At 43.3% G+C, this 27,838-nt stretch overlaps 1 protein-coding gene across 1 annotated transcript; it reads left to right on the top strand.

The window, feature by feature from the left end:
- The first annotated feature begins 831 nt into the window (after window positions 1-831).
- Window positions 832-26,726, top strand: LOC126235402 (salivary glue protein Sgs-3-like). The gene is made up of 4 exons (XM_049944127.1): window positions 832-908; window positions 9,434-9,524; window positions 17,199-17,698; window positions 26,476-26,726. Exons 1-4 carry the CDS (start codon window positions 857-859, stop codon window positions 26,556-26,558), a joined length of 726 nt encoding a protein of 241 aa, XP_049800084.1. The 5' UTR covers window positions 832-856; the 3' UTR covers window positions 26,559-26,726.
- The last annotated feature ends 1,112 nt before the right edge of the window (window positions 26,727-27,838 follow it).

The raw sequence follows: 27,838 nt of genomic DNA, 5'->3' as shown, positions 1-27,838 counted from the left end.
TTCTTTAGATTACATTATATTAGCGGAAATGTTGAGAGTACAATTATTTTTGCATTTGATTGCAAAATTCCACACGACGCCTTTGCTGCTCAGGGATTAGTAGGTACAGTACTCAACGACTACAGTTGCTTTTAAACCGAAAGTTATTCTGCAGCATCTATGAAATCGCTGCGGACGCGATTTCAACGGTGTGCTCAGTTTGTCGATATATGCTGTCCGCTGTGAGGAGTAGAAGTAGCGGTCAGCTTTCGACTACTCTGCAGTCTGAATTCATGAAACTAACGTTTAATATTTGTTTCGAAGATGAAGAGTAACCAAAAGAAGTCGTAAAACATACTAAACACTGATTTTCATTCAGGCCCACTTTAAAATTTTAAAAAAAGAAACGATCGTGCGGAAATGCTCTAATCCCGCAGCCAGTACAGTGCGACGAGTAAGTTGACACTTGCACGACTTACTCAACAATGACTGCTTCTACCGGCAGCCTTTCTTGATACTGGCACAGTCATAGAAACCCACGATGATTCAAAGATTTGCTGATGACCTCTGTATAAATATCATGACTAGATAAGGGTTTTGCTACTTCCGGAAACATAGCCCTATTATAAGAGGATGTTAATTACATTAAACCACCACAACAGTGAATAATTCGTAGGATGTTTCCACTATATTCGGTGTCAACGGGGACTAAGAAGAGCAGGGAAATCCGCCAATGAGGACAGACGCACCGGAGCGCCCGGTTGGTCATCCGGCCACCGGCACCGCGACCTTGTCGGGAACTGCCGCCGCCGCCGCAGCCCACAGCTCACTATATAACCCGTCGGTCGCAGCCGCTGCACTCGCAGAGAGGATCGCCATGGCAACGCAAGTGTCTGTCACCGCCGCCGCCGTCGTCGTAGTGCTCGTAGGTAAGTTTTGTGCTGTGTTGTTACAATTATCTTTAACTGAAGAGTTGCCGTTGATCGGAGAATTAAAACTTCGCACCTGATTTTTGGGCTCGTCATTGAAGTACGTAAGAATGACGAGAAAATTCTCAAATTTGAGAAACGTCTGTTTGGTTAGACACTATTACTATCTGCATTAATCACTTTGCGTGTTCACAGTGGCGTGTGAAGATCCGACGTGCACCGGTAGCCGTTGTTGCTCGTGTTGTTGTTGCTTCTCTTTGTGATAAGAACGGCTGCGAAAATAAATCATCCCGCTCCGAGAAAACGATGATACATGAATAGATTTTTGTGCGAAAGGAGACTTTCGCATTAAAATTCATCAGGTTCTGTGAGACGTTTATGATCTTATGACAGTTACTTAAGGGAAAGAGCAACAATAAATGTAATTCATTTATGGAACGACTGTTCTTAATGAGAAGTGGAAGGCTCAGCATTGTAAGAACCAATATTAATCGCGTGAATAGAAAAGTGGCGGAAAATTGTAACTTAACAAATAATTTTCTGAAAAATATCCATCGGTGTCACGGGTAACGTTATGTTGAGGAACCGAATTCAAAACAATGGTTCAAATGGCTCTAAGCACTATGGGACATAGCATCTGAGGTCATCAGTCCCCTAGACTTAGAACTACTTAAACCTAACTAACCGACATCACACACATCCATGCCCGAGGCAGAATTCGAACCTGCTACCGCGGCAGCAGCACGGTTCCGAACTGAAGCACCTAGAACCGCTCGGCCACAACGGCCGGCTGAGGAACAGAATCATCGGAGACTATGTGCACAACCAAACATTACTGACTTTGTTGCCCAGGCGTCCCTGCAATTTGTTGGAACTATTTTATAACTTCGTCTTGCAACCCGTATCTCGCATGCAAGTAAAGGGGTCCTGAATAATTTTCTGTGCAGTGAAAACAGTTTTCGCCAAAAAATTATGAAGCTAACGTTTGCAAAAATACAAATCCTTGATTTCGATAACAATTGGTACAATCAGTTCTGTATACTAAAAAAAAAGCCAACCTAGACAATGAACTAGATAGGATGTTATGTTTTTTTTTTACATTCCTGAAAATATGAATACTTAAGTTAAAGCTGGGTATGTTCGGTAACGTTTCCTCTTCGCGTCTTAAGTTGGAAAATACGTTAGCCAAAAATGTTTTCATAAGCCCCCACGTTTATTTAGCTATGCACCGTGGATCACAGACTAGCAGACGTCCCATACATATTCCCATGTTGACCCAACATCATCTTCAGTTGCGACAGCAGTGCGCACGGAATCATCGAGATTGGACAGTGGATCAATGGAAACATGTTTTCTGATTGGATGAAACACTTTTCTTGCCGCACTAGGTCATTGGCCGTGTCCGGATATGGCGTCATCCAGGGGACACATGTACCACGCCAAAGATGATGGCCGCTGAGGCAGTATTAAGCTATGGTGGACATTCACTTGTGGTTCCAAGGGAAATGTGGTATTAATCAGATATACCATGACATCGTGGACTACTTGAACATTATTGCGGACCACCTGCATTCCTTCATGCTTGATGTCCTTACCAAATATCCATCTCACAAGAACAGAGTCATGCTTCGGAGGTCTGAAGAGCATGATTGTGAAACGTAACGCAGACAACCTCGAATGTACAGCAGCCACAACTATGAATAGTCATTTTGGGCATTAATAAACGTCTTCAGTTGTATTCTCTTCTTTATTATTAGACCACAACCGGTTTCATGGCACTAAAAGCCACATCTTCAGGTGAATATATAACTAAAGCATTCAAGATAGAAAGGACAAGTCTTTGTATCAAACGTTTGTTGTCCGTCAGAGCAAAACACTGCTAAAAGGTGGTATGTCACAGAATAAAGTAGCAGGATTCCAATACTGTGGACGGGTCCGCTTCTACGGTCTATAAACAATCGCGAACAGGGGACATGGCCGTGTGCTGTGCCACCCTAATGCTGCGGCCGCGTCCCCTGTTAGCGAATTTGGAGAGGATGAGTAAAAAGAAGAAAAAGAAACAGCCAAGGAGTTGCCAATAAAGATCTACTGCAACCTTTGATATCGGTTTTCAAAATTTTAAAATTGGCTTCTTTAGAAGATGTGATGAACCTTGTTGCATCAAATTCTGATGAAGTACATTAAATAAAGCCAATCAGAACGTGATGGAACAAGGTCCATTACACTTTCTGAAGAAGAAAATTTTAAAATTGTCGAAACCTACACCAAGAGTACCAGTAAACCTTTATTTGCAACAAGCTGGCTGATTTTTTCAACCTCTCGAAGTTTACTGACGTACAGTTGCTGAACTAGCAGCCTTGTTTAAGATTTTGAAATATTTGGAGTCTGATAGACTTCTTGTTCAATAGTGTTCTCTCCCTAACATGATAGACATGTCTATATTGACACAAAAATAGGTAAACGTGACCCGAAAAGTTGTGTGTCACTAACTTTGTGAAGCTTTAACGTCTGAGGGAACAGCTATTCTCATGACTACTATTATAGGGAAGAATCATTGGGTGTCGGTTTTCTGGGAACCATCCTGCACTCTCCTGGAAGCAAAACAAAACTGCCGATGGACAGTAATGGTGAGTGTCTATACAGATGCAGCAAGCAGTAGGCAACGTGTGACCCATCCCGCCAGACAGGTTTTCCCAGGACTCTGCGGCCGCGATAAGCTCTTACGTAATTTCTATAAGGCTCGGACACTCGACAGTCCAGTTCTTTGGTGAACATCTAAGCTCAGTGCCTTTCATATCTTCTTCCTCCCACAAAAGGTCAGCAGTGGTTAAACACAAAGTAATTTTGGATATCACCTTCAGGTCGTTCACGCGAGTGTAAAAATATCAAAAAATTAAAAGCGAGGGAAGAAACTGAGAATAATATATTGTCTTGTCCGAGAAAAAAGTATCGCAATAAAAGCTTAGATTAGCAACGCTGTTTTTCAGGGACATGGATATACTTTGACCGTGAGATACAACCACATACTGTGTGTATATAACCACAAATCACGGTAAAGGAAATTCTACTTCGTCTTACTGCAAAATACAGGAGCTCTTAGTCTGTGTCTTATATGAATAAAACAACTGTAAGCTACATTTTGTAAAAGAAGCTTACAGGGTCAAGAGACATCCGGTACACGCAGACGTATGAAGTTCAGATATGAAGAAAACAGATACCAACAATGTCTCATCTGTTAGGGCACAATCGCTTTCAGAAAAACTTAAAACAGAGCGAGGTCGCGAAGTGGTTAGCACACTGAACTCGCATTCGGGAGGACGACTGTTCAAACCCGCGTCCACCCATTTAGGTTTTCCGTGATTTCTTTAAATCGCTTCAAGCAAATGTCGGAATGGTTCCTTTGAAAGGGGACGGCCGACTTCCTTCCCCATCCTTCCTTAATCTCATGGGACCGATCTCACTGTTTCGTCCCCTCCCCCAAGTCAATCAATCAACAAAATAAAATGTACCAGTGATTTTCTGAGGCCACCACTGACTTGGGTATCTGTTGTGTATACGCCTTATAAGATAACCTGCACATTTTTCGTGTGAATATTTTGTTCCATCTAAAATGGATGCGACACCAAGACTGACTTGTCGGCAGTAACAACATAGCATCCAGCAGTCAAAAATAAAACAGAAAGGGTAGAGGCAAAGCGATAGCTGCTCTGATTATTAGCAAGAGCAGGACTCGTTAACTGATGGACGACGAACAATGTCAGAGGCAGAAACAACTGGATGGGTACAGATCAGGTACCCGCAGTTTATGGGATAGTGGTTAATGGGCGCGCAGCTGGAGCCCGGTATGTGTTTCAGTGGGTACAGATCAAGTACCCGCAGTTTATGGGATAGTGGTTAACGGGCACACAGCTGGAGCCCGGTATGTGTTTCAGTGAGTACAGATCAAGTACTCGCAGTTTATGGGATAGTGGTTAACGGGCACACAGCTGGAGCCCGATATGTGTTTCAGTGGGTACAGATCAGGTAGTTTTGCTGGCTAAGAAATCAGTGTGAGTTCACTGTAATGCTCCCCAAACCAATGTAGCACGATTCTGAGATTGCAACACGGACAGTTATCCTGCTGGAAGATGTTATCAGAGTAGGGGGAGACTACAGGCATGAAGAGATGCAGATGGTCCGCAATAATGTTCACATAGTTCACTGCTGTCATGATGTCCTCAATTACCATCATAGATCCCGTGGAAGCCCAACTCAAAGTACCCTATAGCATAATTCTGCCATCACCAGCCTGCATCTTTGGCACGCTGCATGTTTCGTGCAGCCATTCGCCTGGATGACGGCATGTAAGGACCAGATCGACGAACTGGTGCAACAAGTAATGCGATTCATTCGAGAGGCGATACGTTTCTGTTGATCCACTGTGAGTACTCAGTGATGCTGTGTCCACTGCAGTCATAACTGACGACGTCGTTGGGGCAACACAGGAACACATGGGGGTCGTGTGATATGGAGCTCCATGTTCAACAACATTGCATTCTGTCGTCAGATTTGTCACAGATCGCTGCCTATCCAGGATTTCACAGCGGGAGATCCTCCGACCTCTGCGTTTTGTATTGAGACGTGGTCGTTCAACCACTTTCCACAGATGCTCATGACAGTAGTACACCAACAGGCGACCAGCTTCGCCAGTTCAGAGATTCTCGTTTACGGCCGCAGGGCTATGACAATGTTCCGGTTGTCACGACCGCTTATATCAATGGATTTCCGCATTTCCGGCACATATCCTCGCTATAATGACTGCCCGTTCGTCTCTCTTCCGCTTACATTCTTTCCTTCCTGCGTCACGTGCCCGTATCACCACCAGGAGGCATTAAACCTCGCGGTGGGCAGTGGTCATAAAGTTTGCTCATCACTGTATGTATATACCTGACTGCCCTTGGGGACGATGCCCACCCCTACATGCAGTTTATTTCTCCTCCTCATGATGGCATCTACCAGCAGGACAACGCAACGTGTCACACATCTCGCAGTGTACATGTACGGTTCTAAGAGCACCAGAGTCAGTTCACCGTACTCCCCTGTCCACCAGACATCTCGGATTTAAACCCAATCGAGAATGTATGGGATGACCTCAATCGGTCTGTTTGCGCCAGGGATCCTCAGCCGAGAAACCTAACACAGCTGGCTACGACACTTGAGTTCGACGTTGCTCCACGACCCTGTCGGTACCTTTCGAAACATCAGTAACTTTTTTCCTGCAGGATCCGCAGCGGCCTGCGCTGCAATAGGTGTTATTCAGGCATTTGACAGGTGGTTACGTTAATGTGACTTGACAGTGTACTATGTGCGAGGCAACCAAGCAGGAATCGTAAAAGGACTGTCTTATGACGATAAAATTCATTTTTGATAGAACTGGTAGACAGACGGGTTCTATTGACGATGATATTGTTTTTTTTTTCGACAAGCCAATGTACAAGGACCTATGGAATTCTTTGTTTTTGATTTTTCGGTACGGCAGAACGAGTGACTGACAAATTAATGAATCAAATGGCCTTCTGCCGAAGGACCTGAAACAGTTGCCATCAGGCCGTATATCATCTCTGTTGTACTCTCTGCGTAAGTGCTGAAACAGATAACACAGTATTATTCGCTTTCCGCACAACAGTAATCAGTCACATATTCTGTCATTGCTCTCAAATATCAATTCCTGTACAGTGGAATGTGGACTAAACTGATTTTGCTGATAAACTGAAACGATACATAGCATCTAGAAATCAGTCCAAGCATTCTCCCGCCCGAACGGTAGCCTATCAGAATACGAAGATCGAGCTGTAATTTATGTCCACTTTTGGTAAATAATTTACATACATTTTCTTTATTAATTCTAAAATAATAGCAGTTGAGTGTGGTTCTTACTGCGGGATTGTATTTAGAGCTCGTTAAAATTACTTTTACTTCTACAAACTTACTTAAAACTGGACTACGACTAAATTGATTGCAGTTATACAAACTTTTATGAAACAATACAGGAATCCTGCACCGCCTTTGTAGGCAAGATCCTAGTCGAGGTGGTTTGCCGCTGCCTTCCTCCGACGTGTATATCTGTGTCGTGTGGATAACTGTGCTGAGTGCTTAACGTCCCCGTCCGACGCACGGATCACCATCAACAGTGTCACTGCGGAGTGGTTTGGAAAAAAATGGTTCAAATGATTCTGAGCACTATGGGACTTAACGTCTGAGGTAATCAGTCCTGTAGACTTAGACATCACACACATCCATGCCCGAGGCAGGATTCAAACCTGCAACAGTAACAACAGCGCGGTTCCGGACTGAAGCTCCTAGAACCACTCGGCCACACCGGCCGGCAGTGATTTGGAACTTAATCCAGAACAGTGAAGCAAAGACTGGTGATCAGGAACCTTGCGCCACCACCCCTGCTCTCCCTTCCCGCCAAATACTGGCTGTGCATATTCTTCGCCTCCAGGATTCGAACTAGCTTACCTACGAGTTGAGCGCCATGGTACAATCGTGTGTTAGGAACGGCGGCTATCGTGGCAGGTCTTTCATAGCACACTAAGGTTAAATATGGAATAAAATAGTAATTTACCTATTGATTTCCAGTTTGTTAATTATTACTTCCAGACAAACAGAGCACTGGAAGCTAGTCTCTCATGTGAGGGAGTCGGTGATCATGGTCCTAGCGACAAGAAGTCATGGCGTTTGCAAGACAGCATCTCCTGCGGCGCTGGATACAGCCATAGGAGTGGCCGAACCGAATGTGGCCGAGCCTCTGCCTACAACTACTAACTGACAGTCACACATTGCGTGTACAACCAGGCTTGTTTGACCCAATGTAACTGTTGATGTGCCTTACATAGGACCTTACTGGGAAGCACTCCACACTGGAATATCTTTCCTGGCATTCTGAAAAATATTCTCTGTGCATGTTCTAACATCCCAGATCCCTATAAACGAAACATTCGCTGGATGTCCACCTGATCCCTCTGGACATAAGAAGTGCAACATTCTGCAACGAGTCCATTTGGTTTCTCTACCTCATCTCTTCATCATGTTGTTGTTGTTGTTGTGGTCTTCAGTCCTGAGACTGGTTTGATGCAGCTCTCCATGCTACCCTATCCTGTGCAAGCTTCTCTCTTCATCATACCCCTCTCAAAACTCCCGCACCATGGATGTCATTAGAGATCGAAATAAGTTGCATAAGAGAGGAACCATCCCAATGTTCACCTGTCATAATTTGTAAAATGCACGGACACCTAAATCAGGTGTCGCATTAGGCTTTCAACTTTGCTTTTCCTCTCTACAGGTCTAGTTCACTGAACATTGGACCATCATATTCCCTGGCGATCTCAGAAGTGACAACCAAACTCTTCCTTTTATCGGTTTTCCATAGGATGTTTTGTATGAAAACAATGAAACAATTCTGTCTTGGATGACTTCAAGAGACCTAGTTAAAAGAGATCACTGCAACAATAAAATTTGGCATGCTCTCCAGACAGTGACGGCGAGATTTTTTCACACAAGTTCGCGCTGGACAGTGATACAGGCCGGATGGCCTCAAGCTGGAAAAGGCTATCACCACAGGTGACTTGAATTGGCAGAGCCTCTCTTCCTCTAGGCACAATAAACAGGTCGCAGTCAGGCCGGTGTTAATAAAGGCTTTGGTCATGCGTTAGATAGAGTGTGTCTTAAGATTTCTCTTGCTTTAAGACTCGAATTTTTTCGCTGACTCACCAAGAGCTTGGAATCAGTTTCTGGCTGTGTGTTGGCAGGCAAAGTGTTCGAAATATTTGTTCACTATTGACAAATTTGCCGTGGCTGAAGTTGTGAGTGATCGCAGTACAGCTGTTTCTTAGTCACGTAATTAACCTGATAGTGAAGCATCCACTGTGATAGTAAAGCAGACGCCAATCTAAGGTTGAAAACTAGCAAGATTAACCTAACACACCACAACTGAAGCATGAGGATTAGATGGAAGAGCATTAGGCTGTTTATTACCACTGTAGTGGCACATAGTCAAATTATGGAGGAATTGTAAGAATTAACTTCCCTATTCAGCACAATATCTGTACCTGAAGGATCTGGCAAACTTTTCATGTATCGATCTTGAATGATTCCAGCGGTACTGTAATACACCCCTGGCGGTTGGTCAATAACAGGACGGAAAAGAAGCTCACTTGCGTTCTTCCCAGTAGAATCGGGAAGCATTTCATGAACTTTCTGAGTGATGAGCTACCAGTTATCATATTTGGGTTTTTGTAGGAGATAATACGAACTACCAACAGTGTAACATTCAGTTGTTTGACTAGAAATTCTTTATGAGTATTCCACGTACAGATTAAATATACAGTGTGTGCAACATAAAACGTACGCAAGTGAAGACAACCACCGGATTTAGTAAATGCAAATTGTTCACAAATACCAAATTGGATAAGCTGAACTGTATCTCAGAATTATGCTGAAGCTTCTGTTGTTGTGTAACTTCCTGTGCGATTGGTCTGTTTCAGGTCTACTTGTGCCCCAGGTTTTCGCATTGCCACAGTTCGAAAGAGAACCTGAATTTCCGCCAGATGCAGGTGAAGACGACATTGAACCATGGTAATTTTCTCTGATTATTTTTTCTTGAAACTTGCTAAGCAGGTGCGAAGTACCGCGATTCTGCTAGAAGGCGCTCCAGTTCGTGTCAACGTATTATACAAAAGGAGGGACTCGACGTGGTTACCTGGAATATTTTTTAATGAGCAAATTAAGTGCAATTCGTTTGGACCATTCTCGATATCAAGAGCCTTAATATATATTACTCAATGTTGCTGCAATAACAAGACTAATATTATTAAACAGTAATAGCCTCATCAAATATTTCATGAACCAGTGCATGCTATATAGTTCAAGTGTAATTTATGCGAGGTACAGGGTCCGGCAAGGAGGTGTTACGCTTTCCACAACATTTTAACATATATTTTAAAATAAATTTCAAGTTTTATATTTCTCGAAGATTACAAATACAGCGCCATTTAATAAACATAAAGCACAAATACGACACATTGCAATTCAGGTGCAGTGGCATCAATGTGGCGGCCGTTCTTGTCCAGGCATTGTTGCAGGCGAGAGGAAAAATTGTCCATACAGCGTTCAAGCCGAGCAAGAGTTCGTTAGGGGAATTCCTCGAATTTCTCGAGTAATGACTTCTGAAAGTGCTTCAAAAGTCCGTACTTTTTCAATGCAAACCCTAGTTGACAGTCACAGTGCGTCCATTTTTCGAAAATAGTATACTCCAGTGATGCCAAATCGGGCTAATCCACACCACACAGTTACTTTCTCACTTATTAGAGGCCTCTGCTAGAATTCACGTGAATCATTTTCCGACAAATACCGGCAATTTAGTTTGTTCACAGCACCTGATAAATGAAAATGAGTCTCAACACTCATTATCAGAATAATGTCGATTTTCAAGGTTTATAGCATCCTTTCTGCAGACACAAGCTGCCGTACATAGTCATTTTCCTTCAGTTGTTGAATCACCATGACTTTAAAACGATGACGGTGCAGGCGAATCTGCAAAATGCGGCGAACTGACCTGTCTGAAATGTGCGGATAGCGAGCCTGTCCTACCACTGAACGCCAAACGTTGGCCTCCATAGCTTGTCGAAATTTCTCGATGTTTTCTGCTGTTCTAACTGTCCGATCACTTCCCCGAGCTGTTCCAGGTCTCAACGTTTCTCTCTTTCTAAAGTTGTAGAACAACTTTCTTATTCTTGAGCGAGATGGGAGAGCACCATGTCGACCAATATTGAACTGATTACGTAATCTTCGCTGCTTTTGCACTACCGAATGACCAGTTACAATGAAGGTGTCGCAAAAACAAAGACACGTTGTTCAAATGGCCAAGGATGATACGGCTGAAACGGCTGAAACGGCAACTAAACTAAACGTAAAACTAACTGTAGGAAGATCAGACGTCGGACTGAGTTCCATTCAAAGAATTCTGTGAAAATAATATTGTTCATCAATCTGATTTACTTAGGACGTAGGATTAACAAAAGGAGACAGAGCAGATTCAAAGAAAAGCAGTGCTAGAATGAGATTTTCACTCTGCAGCGGAGTGTGCGCTGATATGAAACTTCCTGGCAGATTAAAACTGTGTGCCCGACCGAAACTCGAACTCGGGACCTTTGCCTTTCGCGGGCAAGCGCTCTACCATCTGTGCTACCGAAGCACGACTCACGGCCGGTACCCATAGCTTTACTTCTGCCAGTATCTCGTCTCCTACCTTCCAAACTTTACAGAAGCTCTTCTGCGAACCTTGCAGAACTAGCACTCCAAAGGAAAAGGTCCCGAGTTCGAGTCTCGATCGGGCACACAGTTTTAATCTGCCAGGAAGTTTCATATCAGCGCACACTCCGCACACTCCGCTGGAAACATCCCCCAGGCTGTGGCTAAGCCATGTCTCCGCTATATCCTTTCTTTCAGGAGTGCTAGTTCTGCAAGGTTCGCAGGAGAGCTTCTGTAAAGTTTGGAAGGTAGGAGACGAGATACTGGCAGAAGTATCCCTAGGTCCACTGTTTCCGATGTTATAGTGAAGTGGAAACGTGAAGGGACACGTACAGGACAAAAGTGTACAGGCCGACCTTGTCTGTTGATTGACAGAGACCGCCCACAGTTGAAGCTGGTCATAATGTGTAATAGGCACACATCTATCCAGACTATCACACAGGAATTCCAACCTGCATCAGGCTCTACTGCAAGTACTATGACAGCTAGACGGGAGGCGAGAAAACTTGGGTTTCATGGTCGAACGGCTGCCCACAAGCCACACATCACTCCGGTAAATGCCAAACGACTCCTCGCTTGGAGTAATGAGAGTAAACATTGGGCGATTGAACAGTGGAAAAACGCTGTGTGGAGTGACGAATCACGGTACACAATGTGGCGATCCGATGGTAGGGTGTGGTATGGCGAATGCCAGGTGAACGTCATCTGCCAGCTTGTGTAGTGTCAACAGTAAAATTCGGAGACGGTGGTGTTATCGTGTGGTCGTGTTTCTCATACACCCCCTGTTGTTTTGCCTGGCACTATCACAGCAGAGGCCTAAACTGATGTTTTAAGCACCTTCTTGCTTCCCACTGTTGAAGAGCAATTCGGGGATGGCGATTGCATCTTTCAACACGATCGAGCACCTGTTCATAATGCACGGCCTGTGGCGGAGTGGTTACACGAAAATCATATCCCTATAATGAACTGGCCTGCAGAGAGTCCTGACCTGAATCCTATAGAACACCTTTGGGATGCTTTGGAACGCCGACTTCATGGCAGAATGCACCGACCGACGTCGATACCTCTCCTCAGTGCAGAACTCCGTGAAGAATGGGCTGCCATTCCCCAAGAAACCTTCCAGCACCTGACTGAACATATACCTGCGAGAATGGAAGCTGTCATTAATGCTAAGGGTGGGCCAACACTATACTGAATTCCAGCCGTACCGTTGGAGGGAGCCACCAAATTGTAAGTCATTTTCAGCCAGGTGTCCGGATACTTTTGATCACATAGTGTATTGCAGAAAGGCTTGGCAGGATTTTAGCCACTGCACATGACTGCTGATAGCAGTGGTCATGAGAACTTACGGTCGTAAGAAGACTGGGCTCTGGACGCCCACATGGCACCACCGAGAAGGAAGACATTGGGTTTGGCGTGTGGATGTGGCTCGTCGTACTGCATCTGCAGCAGGAATTTGAGCTGCAGTTGGCACCATAGTGACACAACGAACAGTTACCGATTATTTACTTCAAGGACAGATCCGAGCCAGATGCTCTGTAGCGTTCATTACACTGATAGCAATCCACTGCCATTTGGAACTTCAATGATGTCAATTGATTTCAAATGGTTCAAATGGCTCTGAGCACTATGGGACTTAACTTCTAAGGTCATCAGTCCCCTAGAATTTAGAATTACTTAAACCTAACTAACCTAAGGACATCACACACATCCATGCCCGAGGCAGGATTCGAACCTGCGACCGTAGCGGTCGCGCGGTTCCAGACTGTAGCGCCTTTAACCACTTGGCCACCACGGCCGGCGATGTCAATTGAGAACTCATTGGAGGGCAGGGTGTGATCTGTTGTGATTCCTGATAAAAGCTGTTTCTGCCTCGATGCCAGCTGAGTGCCTGCAACCAATCTGTTTGCATGCCAGGCACACTGGACCTATACCTGGAGTTATGGTCTCTGGTGCGATTTCGTATGACTGCAGGACTGCAAAATTATATGTCAATCTGTTGACCCGACCTGTTGTGTTGCCATTCATTAACAGCATTCCACGGGATGTTTTCCATGAGGATAACGCTCGCCCACATACCGCTGTTGCAACTCTACTCAACGTCAATATGTTGACTTGGCCTACTCAATCACTGGATGTGTCTCCAGTCGGACAACTCCAGTGTCATCCATGAGCAGCAATAACCATCCCCGTAATGGCCGACACATGGTCCTCTATCCCAAAAAGTGACGCCAGGCACCTGTACAACTCAATGCATGCACGATTGCATGTTTGCTTTCTATATGTAGCAGAATTTCACATTTTTAGTGGCATATCTCGTCCTTACATTAACCTATATATGTTACCTAGACAAATGTATTCCCGAAATTTAATTACTCTACATTAATTATTTTTTGGTGCTGCGATTTTTTTCATCGGTGTATGCTAATTCTGATGTGACAAAAAAATTTCCAAAATGTGTACTTGCCTTACCAAAACTTACATGAAGGGCATATTCTAAAATTTAAAAAAAAAACAGTGATTACTAGCATTTAAATAAACGACTGGGGTGTCTCTTTTGCCAGAATATAACAAGTTTACAAGACAAATTTAGTGATATAACTCCTTTGAATACCAGACAAGAAAGTACTGGGCAAATATCGAATATGGGAATTTATGTGGTGGTGTCGCAGGCGCTTGAATGGTACAGTTAACGCCACGTCCTCAGAAAATAAAAACTCCGCCGAAACTCGATGGAGAGTGGAGAGAGCGTTCGCTCGTGCAATTCGAACAGTCGCAACGACAGAACAAAAATCCCCACATTCGTTGTACTTTCACTCGGCAATTTCTTGTCAGATCTACAAAAGCGTTATTTCACAGAATTTGTTTCAGCAAATTTCTTCCTTTGTTTGATCGGTTTTTTTACTTATGCACCCGCGTTAACTCTCCTTAACTGTTCAGTGAATGGCAGATGATAGTTTGTAGTAGTTCTTTCTTTCTCCTTCTTCCTTCGATTCACAACGCGAGAGTAAAACGAAAATGTTGTCTCTACCCGACCTGATACTCACTGACAACACTCGATTGTTCTTAATGGCCCTAGCACCGAAATCAGGAAGCAAACTGGTTTTGGACCGTGCCTCATGCACTGACTCTTTAAACGGAACAGTAGTGTGATCTAAGGATAATCCAACTGAATAAAAACGTTTAAATTGTTTTCAAGCAGTGTGTAATTTATCGATGACTTTAAACCTAATAATATCACGTAAGCTGCACAACCGAAAGAAATAGGTGAATGTCGGGTAACATCGAACAAGAGCCACAGTAGCGACAGCGTCTGTCGCGTCGCTGCTGTGTGGAGTATATAGGAACAAGATCAGTCACGCAGTTCTGAATCAAAACAGCAGTGCTTTTCGTAGTGGCAACATATACCTCTTCCTAGTGAGTTTTACGTTGCACGAAATGAAGACAAGACTTTAGTGTTCAACAAGCAGGCAATATTTTATTGTATCTTTAGATACACTTCTGATATTATTCTCTATATTGCCGGCTATGACAACGTCTGGCCCAAATAATAACAATGGGAATGTCTACCTATCATAACGGTACGTTCGGGCTGTGTCGGATAAGGGAATTTCAGGTTGTACCAGACAAAATGGAGAGCAACAAAACTTAAGTTTTTACAGGGTTTTTATGTAAAATGTGAGGAAGATTGCATAAAACACTATCAGGGATTGTTGGTAGAAAATAATGATAAAACTGAACTAACGCCGGCCGGAGTGGCCGTGCGGTTCTAGGCGCTACAGTCTGGAACCGCGCGGCCGCTACGGTCGCAGGTTCGAATCCTGCCTCCGGCATGGATGTGTGTCATGTCCTTAACTTAGTTAGGTTTAATTAGTTCTAAGTTCTAGGCGACAGATGACCTCAGAAGTTAAGTCGCATAGTGCTCAGAGCCATTTGAACCATTTCTGAACTAATGAAAACAGACCAGGCCAAAGGACAAGATGACGAAATATACCAAGGAGATAAAATTATATTCTAGAAGATGAAAGAAGCGTTAAAGCTGATGAGGAACAATGAAACAGCAGGAGCTGATAACACTAATACAGAACTTATTAAATATGGAGGTTTAATGTTTGAATCGAGACTGGTGCATTTAATAAATGAATATCGGAAACTGAAGATGATACCCGACTCTTGGAGAGCAATGGGAGTAATGTCACTCTGTAAAAAGGGAATTGGAAATGCCTGCGAAAACTACAGAGGAATACGTCTGCTGAACACTGTCTGTAAACTATATGGATGAACAATTAACAACAGACTGGAGAGAATAGCTGACGCCCTCATACGGAAGGAAGAAGTGGTTTTAGAATAGGACGTTCCTGCCATTACAGCATTAAAATAGCTCGGTAGATAACACAAGAGACGAGAACGTAATCTGGAGATTCACATTGCATTTGCAGATTATAAAAAAGCCTTCGACAGAGTGAATTGGTATATGCCATGGAATGCAATGGAAAGACGAGGTTATCCTAAACATTTAACACAAATGATAAACAGTTTGTATTTAAATAGCGAAATTATAATTAATATAGACAAAGAGGGAACAGAGCCAATAGCAATTAACAGAGGAGTGCCACAGGGTTGCAGTCTTTCGCCCACTTAATTTAATGTTTATACTGACTACATTGTTAGACAATGGAAACAAGTTAAAGTAAAACCAAAGTTGTGGCTTTTAAAGAAAAATGCTAAGTACACTATAAAATAATGCTAAATGGAAATAGGTAATTCAGTTTCAGCTTTGAGGATGTGATGTAAGTTATGAATATAATAATGACATCTCCAATAAGTTAAATAAATTTCAATTGCTATGTGGCTCTACACATAGGTCATTAGCCAATAAACGCAGGAAAGACACAAAGACAAATTTATACAAAGTATTGGCAACATCTATACTCACATACTGAAGCGAGACCTGTACTATAACGAAGGAAGACAAAAGAAGTATACAGTCAGCTGAAATGGAACTTTTAAGAAAAGCAAAAAGGATGCACTGTGAGAGATCAAATAAAGAATTTCGAAATAAGGAAAGAAATGTATTTTGCATGAATGAGAGAATAGAAAACGGGATACAAAATGTAAGAAGCTTATTGGAAAAACGAGTGCACAAAGACTAGTAAGTAATGTAATATCTATAGACTTACAGGAAGAGAGATACAGAAAGACAAGGAAAAGGTAATTTTGTGAAAACGTAACAGGCTCTACGCCTACTCTTTGAAGTGGAGCAGACGGTGAACACGGAGAAGTTAGGGCATAAAGAAGATGAAAGTAACATCAAGAAAGACACAAAAACGGCGAATTTCGCGAAATGACAATCATGAGAATGAATGAGAATATTCGATTCCAAGAAGAGCAATAGGTGATAGACTTAAAACTTTGTGCAGAAACAGATAGATGGCTATGAAACCCATTTTAAGAAACAATAGGTTCTTTTCCAAGAAAATTAACTCCTGAACAGGTAACAGTATTATACGATCGTCTTAAAAACTTACATGGGTAGCTTATCCCTTTGAGTAAAGTTGAGTACAAATATTCACAGCAACTGAAAAAAAAGTATCCTTTCAATAAGACGGAAATGAAAGTAAGTAAAGAATTTTACTACGATTTTATGGAAAGTCATGTAGACATAAGATTGAAGACCGCTGAAGATACGATTTTGCAGTGGGTATTAGGTTTCAGATTACAATGTAATGTCTGGAAAGACCCTTCAAAAAGTTAAACAACCAAAACCCGAAGGGTGGAAAAAATACTAAAAAAAGAACAACGAACATATACTCTTATGACATTGAGTTTACTTTAAGTAGAAGTATGTTCGAATACACCCCTCAGAAAATATTATAATTTCGAGAAAGGTTACTTGTTCGGTACTACCCGATCTTCCCCCGTACTGTTAGGCGTCTTGTGTCGTGTTTTCAAGCTTGTACACATCATCAGTGTTGGACTGAAACAGCGAACTGTTACCAGGTTCCCGATGAGAGGCTGGCCTGGGAATGACGTACACCCTGACAGGTGGGAGCCTGACGACTGGCGCCCTCCCTTCTTCCCGCACACGACCAGCCGGCCCCAGCGTTTCTTCACGGCCACGACCAGCCGGCCGCCGCGACGCCAGCAGCAGACCAGACGCCCAGAGCTGGACTGGCCGCCCACACCTCCTCAGGATGTGGACTCGCGTCCCAGGCCTCCTCAGGGTCCTCGGCGAACCCTGAGGCCTCCCACGCCTTCCGTTGGTGTCCAGCGTACCACGAGCCGTCCCACCACGAGGCGTCCAATCACGAGCCGTCCCACCACGAGCCGTCCAATCACGAGCCGTCCAATCACGAGCCGTCCAACCACGCCCAGCGATGGCGCCACGCCCCAGGACTGCAACTGCCCGTCCACCAACGAGTTCAACCCCGTCTGTGGCACTGACGGCGTGTCATACCCCAACCCCGGCCGCCTACGCTGTGCCAAAGACTGCGGAAAACGTAAGTCAGACTCTCTATAGACGAAAAGTACAATAAATTATCATTAGTCTCTTCCTGAGGGATATCGAGCCCAATTCTGTTCAATTGGGATACTGGATCGTCAAAATTCCGAGCTGGATGGAGGCCCCTCCCACAATACTGCAGACGTTCTCAATTTGGAGATCCATAGATCTTGCTGGCCAAGGTACGGATTGGCAAGCACTTCGAATTGAGCCCCGATCACCAGCAAAGGCGTTTCTATGCGTCCTCTGAATTTGGCGTCATTCAGGTCATTCTTTCAGGCTGTCCTAATGTTATGCAGTTCTATTTTGAGACCAGTTATTTGTAATCCCCGGTAGGTTCTTTTACGGAGGAGTCAGAAAGGTCAAATTTTGGTATTTTCTGAAACGTGTGGATGTTACTTATTTCATTCTCAGTGGAACTGCAGACCATCTGGCATCCTGTTGGTGCTGCGTGATAGACTATACTGTTTTATTTGTGTCGAAAATGAAAAGAATTCTTTTTATAGTTGAACAACCATTCTTAAAGAATATTGTAACATGTATTATTCTTTTTTGTAGCTTAATTAGTTTTCTGCTATATCTACGTTTACAGCCTGCAAAAAAAAAACTCAACTATCAAAGAACACTTGTTGGATGTCAGTTTCACTTCGTAAACATACACACAATCGGCTAGTATGTAAGCAAATGGAGTTGCATTTGTCTGTAACAAATAGAAATGACATCAAAGTGGATTAGTGTAGTCTATATTTAGAGTTGTTACCAGACCTGGTAGGGCGTGGATGTATTTTTGGAGCTTATGAGTGCTCAACAGCAAAGTTATAAGCGTCTTTACACGTAATAAAAGAAACGAATGTCGATAAATTGCCTAAAATTGTTGTCACACCGTGAGGAAGAAATCTATAAAATGACACTCTTTTACTCATTCCCACCCCACTCACACTGATCCACACACTCTATCTTACAGGCTTAAATACAACAGAGAAGGGTGAAAGGTGCTACACATGAGATTAAAATAGAAGTAAAACCACGGAAGAGTTAAAAGAAAAACAAACGAAAATGTGACTGGCTGACTACCTACAAAAAACATGGGTGAGTCAATCACCAATTAACACGTTAAGAACATCTCCCTAAAATTTTTGGAAACAAGTTGGACACATCACAAAATCTTAAAATTCTAACCACGTTCATTTCAGTGTCACTTAAAGTAGAGGGTAGGTCTCCCAGCAAATCAGCTGCTGCTCTCTTGTCCGAAAATAAAACATAGTGTAGCAAAATGTGACACATTGTTATCTGTACTCCACAAGCACCGCAAAATGGAGAATCCTCTCGCTGGAGCGAGAAGCCTTGTGTCAGAGGACTCTGGCCTATGCGAAGATGAGTAAGCAGGAACTTAACCCATCGTCATGGCTGAAAGCAGTTACGCTGTGGGCTTTACTAGATGCAGCTTATTATCAATCACTTCCAGCCACTCGTTTCCCATCGGTGCATGACTCTGGAGCTCAACAGCGAGGTGATAGCATGCAGGGGGATAGCACAAGAAAATACTGAGGATTGCTATACATCTCCTCGGCTGCTACATTCACCCTTTCGTTCCGAGCAATACCCATGTGTCCAGGTACCCATAGGAAAGACATCTCCTTCCCCAGCCATTGTAGTTGAAGGAGGGCGTCGTGGATATTCTGGAATACTTCATCTGATGGGTACAAGCGTTGTATAGAGTGAAGCCTACCCAGTGAATCGGAAGACACAAGCAATTTAGTACTTGAAGCCCACTTTGTCCCCTCTACTGCCTGCGAGATCACATAAAGTTCAACATAAAAGACAGTTAAGTCTCAAGACAGTCAGATCTTGAGGACATGATCAGGGAAAACCGCAGAGCAACCAATGGAGTCTCACCGTTTCGACCCATCCATAGAGAAGTCCTAGAGTTGTGGTGCTCAGTTAAAATGGCAAAAAATGAAGTATTAAAAGCATATGCAGGACAGCAATCTCTTCTGTGCTGCACTTGATCCACAATTACTCTGGGCCTCTGCAGTAAACAAGGTGGTAGACAGCCAATACCCTGGATTTGGGGTTGTGCTTTCTCCACACCAAGTGAATCCAGCATATGCTGCTCGTAGATCCAAAATGGCCTTGTTACTCATGGATGATCGGAGAATGTAGTGGTGGACATATAAGGTAAGAATGAGGGTCTCGCGGGAGGGGTGCGCACTATCCTCTGTGCCGTCGGTGGCTCAGATGGATATATCGTCTGCCATGTAAGCGGGAGATCCCGGGTTCGAGTCCCGATCGGGGCACACATTTTCAACTGTCTCCGTTGATATACATCAACGCCCATCATCAGCTGAAGGTATTAATATATAATTCTAATTACGATAGTTTTGAGCCAAAAATGAGGCACGGAAACCTCCCTGAGTCTCGAAAATGTAGAATGGTATCCCTCATACGCAAGACATGTAAATTAAGAATATGACGAGAATGATTAAAATGAACACACACGCACTTACCTGCAGTTAAAGTGAAAACCCATCTATACAGCCCACTCCTCTAACCTCCATACTGCAAGTTGTAACTGAGCAGTAGCTGTTGCAACACTAGAAGAGGAACAGAAAACAGTAGAATCGTCCAGAAATGAGGAGCACTTCACAGGACTGCACAGATAGACGTGATACTGTTTGTGGCTGTGGCAAAGAGGGTGACATGTAAAACACTGCCCTGAGATACACCATTCTCCTGCTCAAATCGATCTGATAGTGTGTCACCAACTGGGAATCTATAAACCGCTTAGGCAGGAAAAACCATATAAAGATGGGGAGGTGGCCACGAAAGCTCCTTTGGTGCAGTTGCACGAGAGTACTGTGTCTCTAAGTAGTGTCATATGCCTTCCTGATATCAAAAAATGTGCTGATATAGTGATTGCCTGCTGAACAAAGAATCCCTGGACGCCATACTAAGAGCGGCTAAGGAGTTGCCTGGTCTCTAACAACGACACAAGATGATGGTTAACCATTCGCTCCAATTCTTTCCTACAGCTCATTAAGGCAATACTCGTAAATATTGGGACACGGGTGGTACTTTCGTGATTTGAGGAGAGATGTCAAAATTGTCTCTGTCCATGAGTTCGGGAAGTGAACAGTCTGCCATATCAAATTCAAACAGTCCAAGATAATTTTCTTTGACACTGCTGACAGATGTCGATACATGCACTACTAGATTTAGCACTGATCGGTTGCAGTACCACGAATCCAAAACAGTGGCAGTTCTAGCTCCCACTTCGAGAAAGAGTTTTTGTAACAGACTCACAGTTGTTGGATCTGAAGTCCAGTTTGCCTGTCTCTAAAATCACATGATGACAGTGAAGTGCCGGATCCTATCTGGAAATGGCAGTAGTTTTTGCAAAACGCTCTTCCAGCATCTGAGTGATTTCTCCGGGTGTTTCAGGACTGCTACTATTGGTAAACAACTGTGTTTACCAGAAATCCTGCTGATCGGGTCACATGCTTTTGTACAACGAGTGGAACAGTTGAGGGAGTCCAAGAAAGCTTGTCATGACCTTTACTTGCTCTCCTTAATTACGTGTCGAGCTTTGGCTCTTGCAGTCCAAACTCCTATGAGGTTCTTTGCTGTTGAGCGGTACTTAAACCATCGAAGAGCTGCATGCCTGTCCCGGATTGCTCAGTGGAACTCACTGGTCCACCAAGGTATAGGCTACCTCTTAAGATGACCTAAGGACTTAGGAATGGATAAGCAGCTGCATGATGAATCACTCGTGTAATATGGTCCACCCATTCCTGGATACTGTTACAGTGTTCAAATACAGCCAGCTAGCTGAACAGCCTCCAGTTAGTCCCGCTGAACATTGGTTCTGGTGGCTTCTCTTCAAGTAATGTTCCATAGAGTAGGTGAATGCTGAGTGGGTAGTTGTCACAAGAATCAAGATCGTAAATGGCTTCCCACTGAACAGAGTCTATGAGGGAAAGCAGAAAGAGAGGTTTATGGCAGAGAATGACCCAGTAGCAGCACATAAATATGTGGGAGTACTGTTTTGAGGATACACAACTCGTGAGATGTCATAAGGCTCTCCGAAATCCTACCCTGAGGGCACGTGGAGGTCGAGCTCCACAAAACTTGATGCATATTGAAGTTTCGCATTAGGGGGAATGGTCTGGGGAATTGTTCTATAAGTTCTGTGAGTGCCTCAAAGTTTATTGTATCTTGAGGAGGTGGAAACAGTGAACAAACAATGATGCTGCGACACACATGAATTTCAGCAGCAACTGCTTGCAGCTCAGTAACCAGGGGGAAGACAGCGACACCTCCCTTGGCGTATAGCTCCATGCTACAGGTTCGTCAGATGCTTTAAAAACGTTTCCTGCAAACTCAAGAAAGGGGGCGTTCCTACACTAGGAGCTTCAGTTCCTCCACATGTGACCTGAGCCCATTAGTGTTCCACTGTAGGATGGGAGCCATCTATCACTGGGGTAGTACTTTCATCATGACTTTCTGCTGGGGAGGGAAACCCGCAATGAGTGGAGGTTAAGTCTTGGGATGTGATGATTGCCCTAGTCCAGCTTCAAGGTCCATTACCTCTTAAGAAGTTTTGGGAGAGTTGAAACGTCCCCTTAGAAAAATTAGTGAATTGCTGTGCTGGTAAGCCCCTACGTTATTTCATTTTCAAACAGCTGAGCATAACTGACCGTACTCAGACATTTCGCATTTCGCTCTTTACCTATTCTGATCAACACTAAAATGACACACAATATTTTAATCGCAACGCAATCTGACTTTCAATAATCCCTACAAAAAAATGGCCGTGACTAACATTAAACTATCCCTTTCACAAATCACTAAATCACTTACCTCACAAAAATCTTCGTTACTCGAACTACTGCAATACAGCAAGTGGCACTACTGCCAGCTAAATAAAAGATTCAAACTAATGAAGGCACTAACTACTGATAGGCATAGTTAGCAAATGAAAGATTTTGATAGAGGACAAACAATGTATTTACCTTAATAGTGTTCAAAAGTCATAATATATATATCAGTTCATGACATCCAGTCTTACAAATTTCAAAACTCCGCCATTTCTCTCCCCACATCCACCACTGCTGGCGGCTCACCTCCAACTGCGCAACGCTACGCGCTGTTAACATCCAACTGCCCAACACTTAATAGTGTTAAAAAAATTTTCGCCAGCATTGTGATACATTCACGCATTTACACACATTTCATAACTCTTAAAGTACGATTCTCAGCTTATTGATCATAAACATACCTCAACAGCATAATACACATCGTCGTCGTAATAATAACATCATAACACCTCAGTCAAATCTCAAAAACGTCGTAGCTTTCTGAAATAATTTCAAAACCTAAAAAAAATTCTCTGCTCATTTCAATAGTGTCATCTACCTCAGACGTACTTTAAAAATCATGATCCCATACCAAATACATAATTCACAGCTCTCATAGTATCACAATGGTTCCGAAAAAATATGAACAGTTCACAAAGTACAGACAAAATACAATTTCAAAAGTGTGAAGTTATCCAACTGTGTAATTACGTAAACATCTCTCACTGAGGTAGTAAAATAAATGTTTTTCTCTTAGTTAAATGATCAGATAGCTGTGTAATTTATGTGTTAGAGAAATTTGTGTGTCATTTTAGTGTTGTTCAGAATAGGTAAAGAGAGAAATGCGAAAAGTCTGAGTACGGTCACTTCTGCTCAGCTGTTTGAAAATGAAATAACGTAGGGGCTTACCAGCACAGTAATTCACTAATTTTTCTAAGGGGACGTTTCAGAGTCATCAAATACGATGACGTCGACACCGTCGGACTGTGTACGTCCCGCTTCAATGGACGATTCTTTGCCTTCGACTTGGATTTTTTTATCTGAGCGGCTTTGGCGCACAACCACGGAAATGGTATTATAGCGCTGTACGGTGGACAAGACGATCTTTGGAGGTGCAGGAAGTTCCACAATGTCAGCAATCACAGCCCTTCCTGAACTTCTGGGGGAGAGGCAGGCTTTGAAGTAACTGCAGCAGCACAAGTTCAGTGTCAAATTCAGATACCAATGCTGATCCTAGACAACCTCCGTTTGATTAGCAGCATCCGTTTTCTGGACTTGTTGTTTGAGAATGGATGCAAAGGTGGCGGTCGGTGATCATGGGTAACGGATGACACTGCAGTCCCTCCTCCAGACAGAGTGATACCCGGAGCAGTTCACACACTTCGGAGGAGAGGATGGTTCAAATGGTTCAAATGGCTCTGAGCACTATGGGACTTAACATCGTTGGTCATCAGTCCCCTAGAACTTAGAACTACTTAAACCTAACTAACCTAAGGACATCACACACATCCATGCCCGAGGCAGGATTTGAACCTGCGACCGTAGCGGTCACGCGGTTCCAGACTGAAGCGCCTAGAACCGCACGGCCACACTGGCCGGCGGAGGAGAGGAACGACCAACTCTATCGTGGGTGGCTTTACCACATTTGCCACAGGTGGCTTCTCCCTTTCAACCGAGAGTAGTATGCCCAAACTACTGGCATTTCAAACAGCGTACTTATTCGGGAAATAAGGGCACACGCTGAGGCTTAGGAAACCTACCTTGACATGCTCTGGAATTTAGATGGTGTTAAATGAAAGGATAAAAGAGTCTAATTTGACAAGATCGCCATCAACCCGTTTCATAAAGTTTTGCACGTCGAGAGCTTTCCTGGGACCACTCAGCTTTCATTTCTTCGTGGAGAATGTCAGCTAGATCGCTGCAAGTCACAACACTTTTGCTGTAGTTCAAGGTGTTGTGCAGTTCAGTTTCAATTGCATACTCCACGAGACACTGAGCTTACTGGACGTTCATCATTTTTGGGAAACTAGACGTTTCAGCAACGGTGCCCCACTGTGCAAGCGCTTAACAGATTTTAGGGTTCCAGCAATGCCCTCTAAACCTAACTTTATTTAAAATGGTGAAACTTTAACGAAACTGCCCTCATTTCTTTTAACCATTATAAATACCTTCTGCCAAACAGAATGCTTTCTGTTACCATTGGCTGAGTCAAGATTCCGGTTCCTTGTGACACACAACGACGTACTGCCATAGTGCACGGTAGTTGCTGAAGCATACTTAGAGGTGTCAGAGGACTGGCGGAGCTTATCAGTCCACAGGTCAGGAACCCCAGGGTCACCAAGCCCACACCCAGCAAATGACTTCTGAGCCCTTGAGGGCCCCTGGTTGGGTACAATAGGAGCGAGAACACTGTCAGATGTCGAGTGATATCTCCTAAGAATACGGAGATGCCGCGTACTCATGTGAGACTGCGTTATAACAAACTATCCACATTGTTGTTCTCCATTTGGCCAGTTGATCGAATCATGCAGTATCCAGATTTGTGAGGCATTTGGTTGTGAGAGAGGCCCAATGTTGGGCCGCATGGGAATATGAAGGCAAGAATACTCGTCATCAGAGCTACAGTTGACCGTGTCCGAAGATAGCAGTATTGTGCGCCAAACGCATCGTAACCCCTTCACATCTGCGCCTGCCAACTGAGAACAACTAATCGGCTCCCTGCAACATTCTGTCTCATCCCACGTCATAGGTCAGAGACGTACTAGGGCATTAATGTTCAATTATTAGGCTGCCGTCAACACCACATCACAAACGGCTGCGTTTGAATTGGTGCAGTGGTCGAGAAGCATTGACTGCTGATGTATTGTGTTCAGCGATGATTCAAGGTTTTGGACTAATCTCGATGACCATCGTCGGCCATTACAGCGGCAAAGTGGGGAGAAGTTCCATTCTTCCAGTGTTTGGGTGAGGTACAGCGGTGTTACTCCTGGTGTAATTGTGTTGGGAGTTATTGGGTATGTCTGAGGTCACGGCTGGCAGAGAACGAGTGAATTCTGATGGCACAACGGCATGCCACAGACATACTGTGCTTCTGATGGCACAACGTAATGCCACAGACATACTGTGCTTCTTGTGACAGTAATGTGGTGCCATTTATCAACAGTACAGTGCTCATCCACACATAGCACGTGTCTCTATAAATTGTCTGTGTGACGTTGAGTTACTCTTGAGACCAGTTAGATCCCCAGACCTGTCCTCAGTAGTACATGTGTTAGACCTTCTCCGTCCCAATGCCAGCATCCAGGATATCAAGGACAAGTGGTAACACTTGTGAATCAGCATGATCAGGAAAGGACGCAACTGTTTTGTGACATCCTTACCATATGAATCAGTGCATGGATCTAGGACAGCGGGGTCTCTTACTGTCAAGTCCTTTGTAAATTTGTCTCTATTTTGTAATCACTGAAATAAAATCACGTATCCTGTCAACAGAAGTTTCATTTCGTTTCCTCCTCCCCTTCTGGGTGCTTCACCTTTTTTTGTCAGGTGGAGTAAACTGTTTACTGGCTGCGAAATGCTTACAGAGAATACTGGGCCAAGTTTTGACAGATGATCTTTAGGACAAGTATATTTCAACAAGATAATGTGCTTTTTCCGCAACATCTGAGACAAGAAAAGGAAAGAAAGATTGGTGTGTAATGTCGCATCAACTACGATGTCACTAGAGATAGATAAAATAAAATAAAATAAGAAAATGGTAAAGCCATAAGTAAAACTTGAAAACTTGCGATTGTGTGTACAGCGGAAAATTATGGAAAGTAAGTGAGTAACATGCCATGTCAAATCACTTCGTTTTTGGATATTTTAAAATTCAATGCATATTGCTATAAAACTCTTAGTAATCTCTTTGTTGTTGCAGGTGTGTCGGTGTATCACATAGGCAACTGCGTGACGACATCAACAAGCCCAACGAGCAGAGTAGCCTCCGGCCTTCCACCGTGACGCCTGCAGCGAGTGCTACCTGTAGACCGATATTTCTAATACTCGCTACGAAGACTTTGTGGCACCAAAGATTACACTGTTACGTTTTTTAACCCAAGTGTCAACTGGCACTTCTATTATGTATTTATATTTCTTTTTCGTAAAGATCACGCAAAATGTAATAAAAACTTCTATATTTAATTATACGATTTGTGTTACTAGTCAGCAACAGTTTCCTAGAAAGGAAAAAAAAAACTCTTGAAGGCAGTAATAATAATTTTAGCCGTAACTGCCGTGTCTCTGGTGAGGAGGTTATTGTGGTGGAGAATATAACATGAAAGTCAGTGGAAAAATGATTATATCCATTACTCAAAAAGCATCTGGTCTGTGAGAATACGCACCGTATACTCATTCTTAAGTGATGATACACTCTGCTAATGGCACACACTCACACACAAATGCACACACACACACACACACACACACACACACACACACACATTCCTACACACGCACCTCAGGTTATAAGCATCGTATTCTGAAACTGATTCTCAAAGAAAGAACACATATACCACAATCTCAAACGTAGTATCACGATTTTATAGCTGACTGAACATCACTGAGTCAAAAGCTTTCTTGCAGTCTATGAGTGTCACTCATTGCTCTTGTCTATGTTCTTCTCTTATTTATTACGCAGTTTAGCTAGGTAGCTTGTTATAAAAATATTTTTATATGTGTTTCTTACAATAAATTTTAATACTGTAATTAATATGTGAACTATATTATGTGAGTTATCTGTTTGAGTGAATGTGCGCTGCAGTAGTTAACCAAATATTAAATGCATTTTGTCGAGTGTAGTTTTGGTGACAAAGAAACCAAGATACTGACAGGGTGTCAGTGCATAATTAGTTTCTTATACTGCATACGCTCAATAAATAACTTATCACCTAAAATAACTTTCAACGAAGAGCGTTGTCCTTCAGACAGTTATCACAGATAACCTAATTCATCTACATCCAACGCGCAGCTCCTTAGTTTATAAAACGCACGTCACTGGCGAATGTCCTGTGTCGTCGTTTTACTGCGTGTATACAAATGCGATGTTAATGAACTCGCACTGGGAAGTTTTTAATGGACATGCTGTTTGGTTATGTAGTAAACAGTTTACTGTGGTGTACATACCGCTTAAAAATAATGTCAAAGTAATATAGAGATCAAAGTTTCAACTGACAACAACATGAATGCAATTAATCGAATACACAATTGACGGTCGTTACAAAAATCGGTTATGAACTGGAGGA

The sequence above is a fragment of the Schistocerca nitens genome, chromosome 1 (assembly GCF_023898315.1).
Source record: "Schistocerca nitens isolate TAMUIC-IGC-003100 chromosome 1, iqSchNite1.1, whole genome shotgun sequence".
Lineage (NCBI taxonomy): Eukaryota > Metazoa > Arthropoda > Insecta > Orthoptera > Acrididae > Schistocerca > Schistocerca nitens.
This window is presented reverse-complemented; position numbering and strand designations above follow the sequence as displayed.

What these genes read in the sequence shown, in the direction of transcription:
- LOC126235402 (XM_049944127.1), top strand. Translation starts at nt 857, where the DNA reads ATGGCAACGCAAGTGTCTGTCACCGCCGCCGCCGTCGTCGTAGTGCTC. An exon ending in GAAGACGACATTGAACCATG is followed by an intron (nt 9,525 to 17,198) that starts GTAATTTTCTCT and finishes AACTGTTACCAG; the next exon opens with GTTCCCGATGAGAGGCTGGC. An exon ending in TGCCAAAGACTGCGGAAAAC is followed by an intron (nt 17,699 to 26,475) that starts GTAAGTCAGACT and finishes TTGTTGTTGCAG; the next exon opens with GTGTGTCGGTGTATCACATA.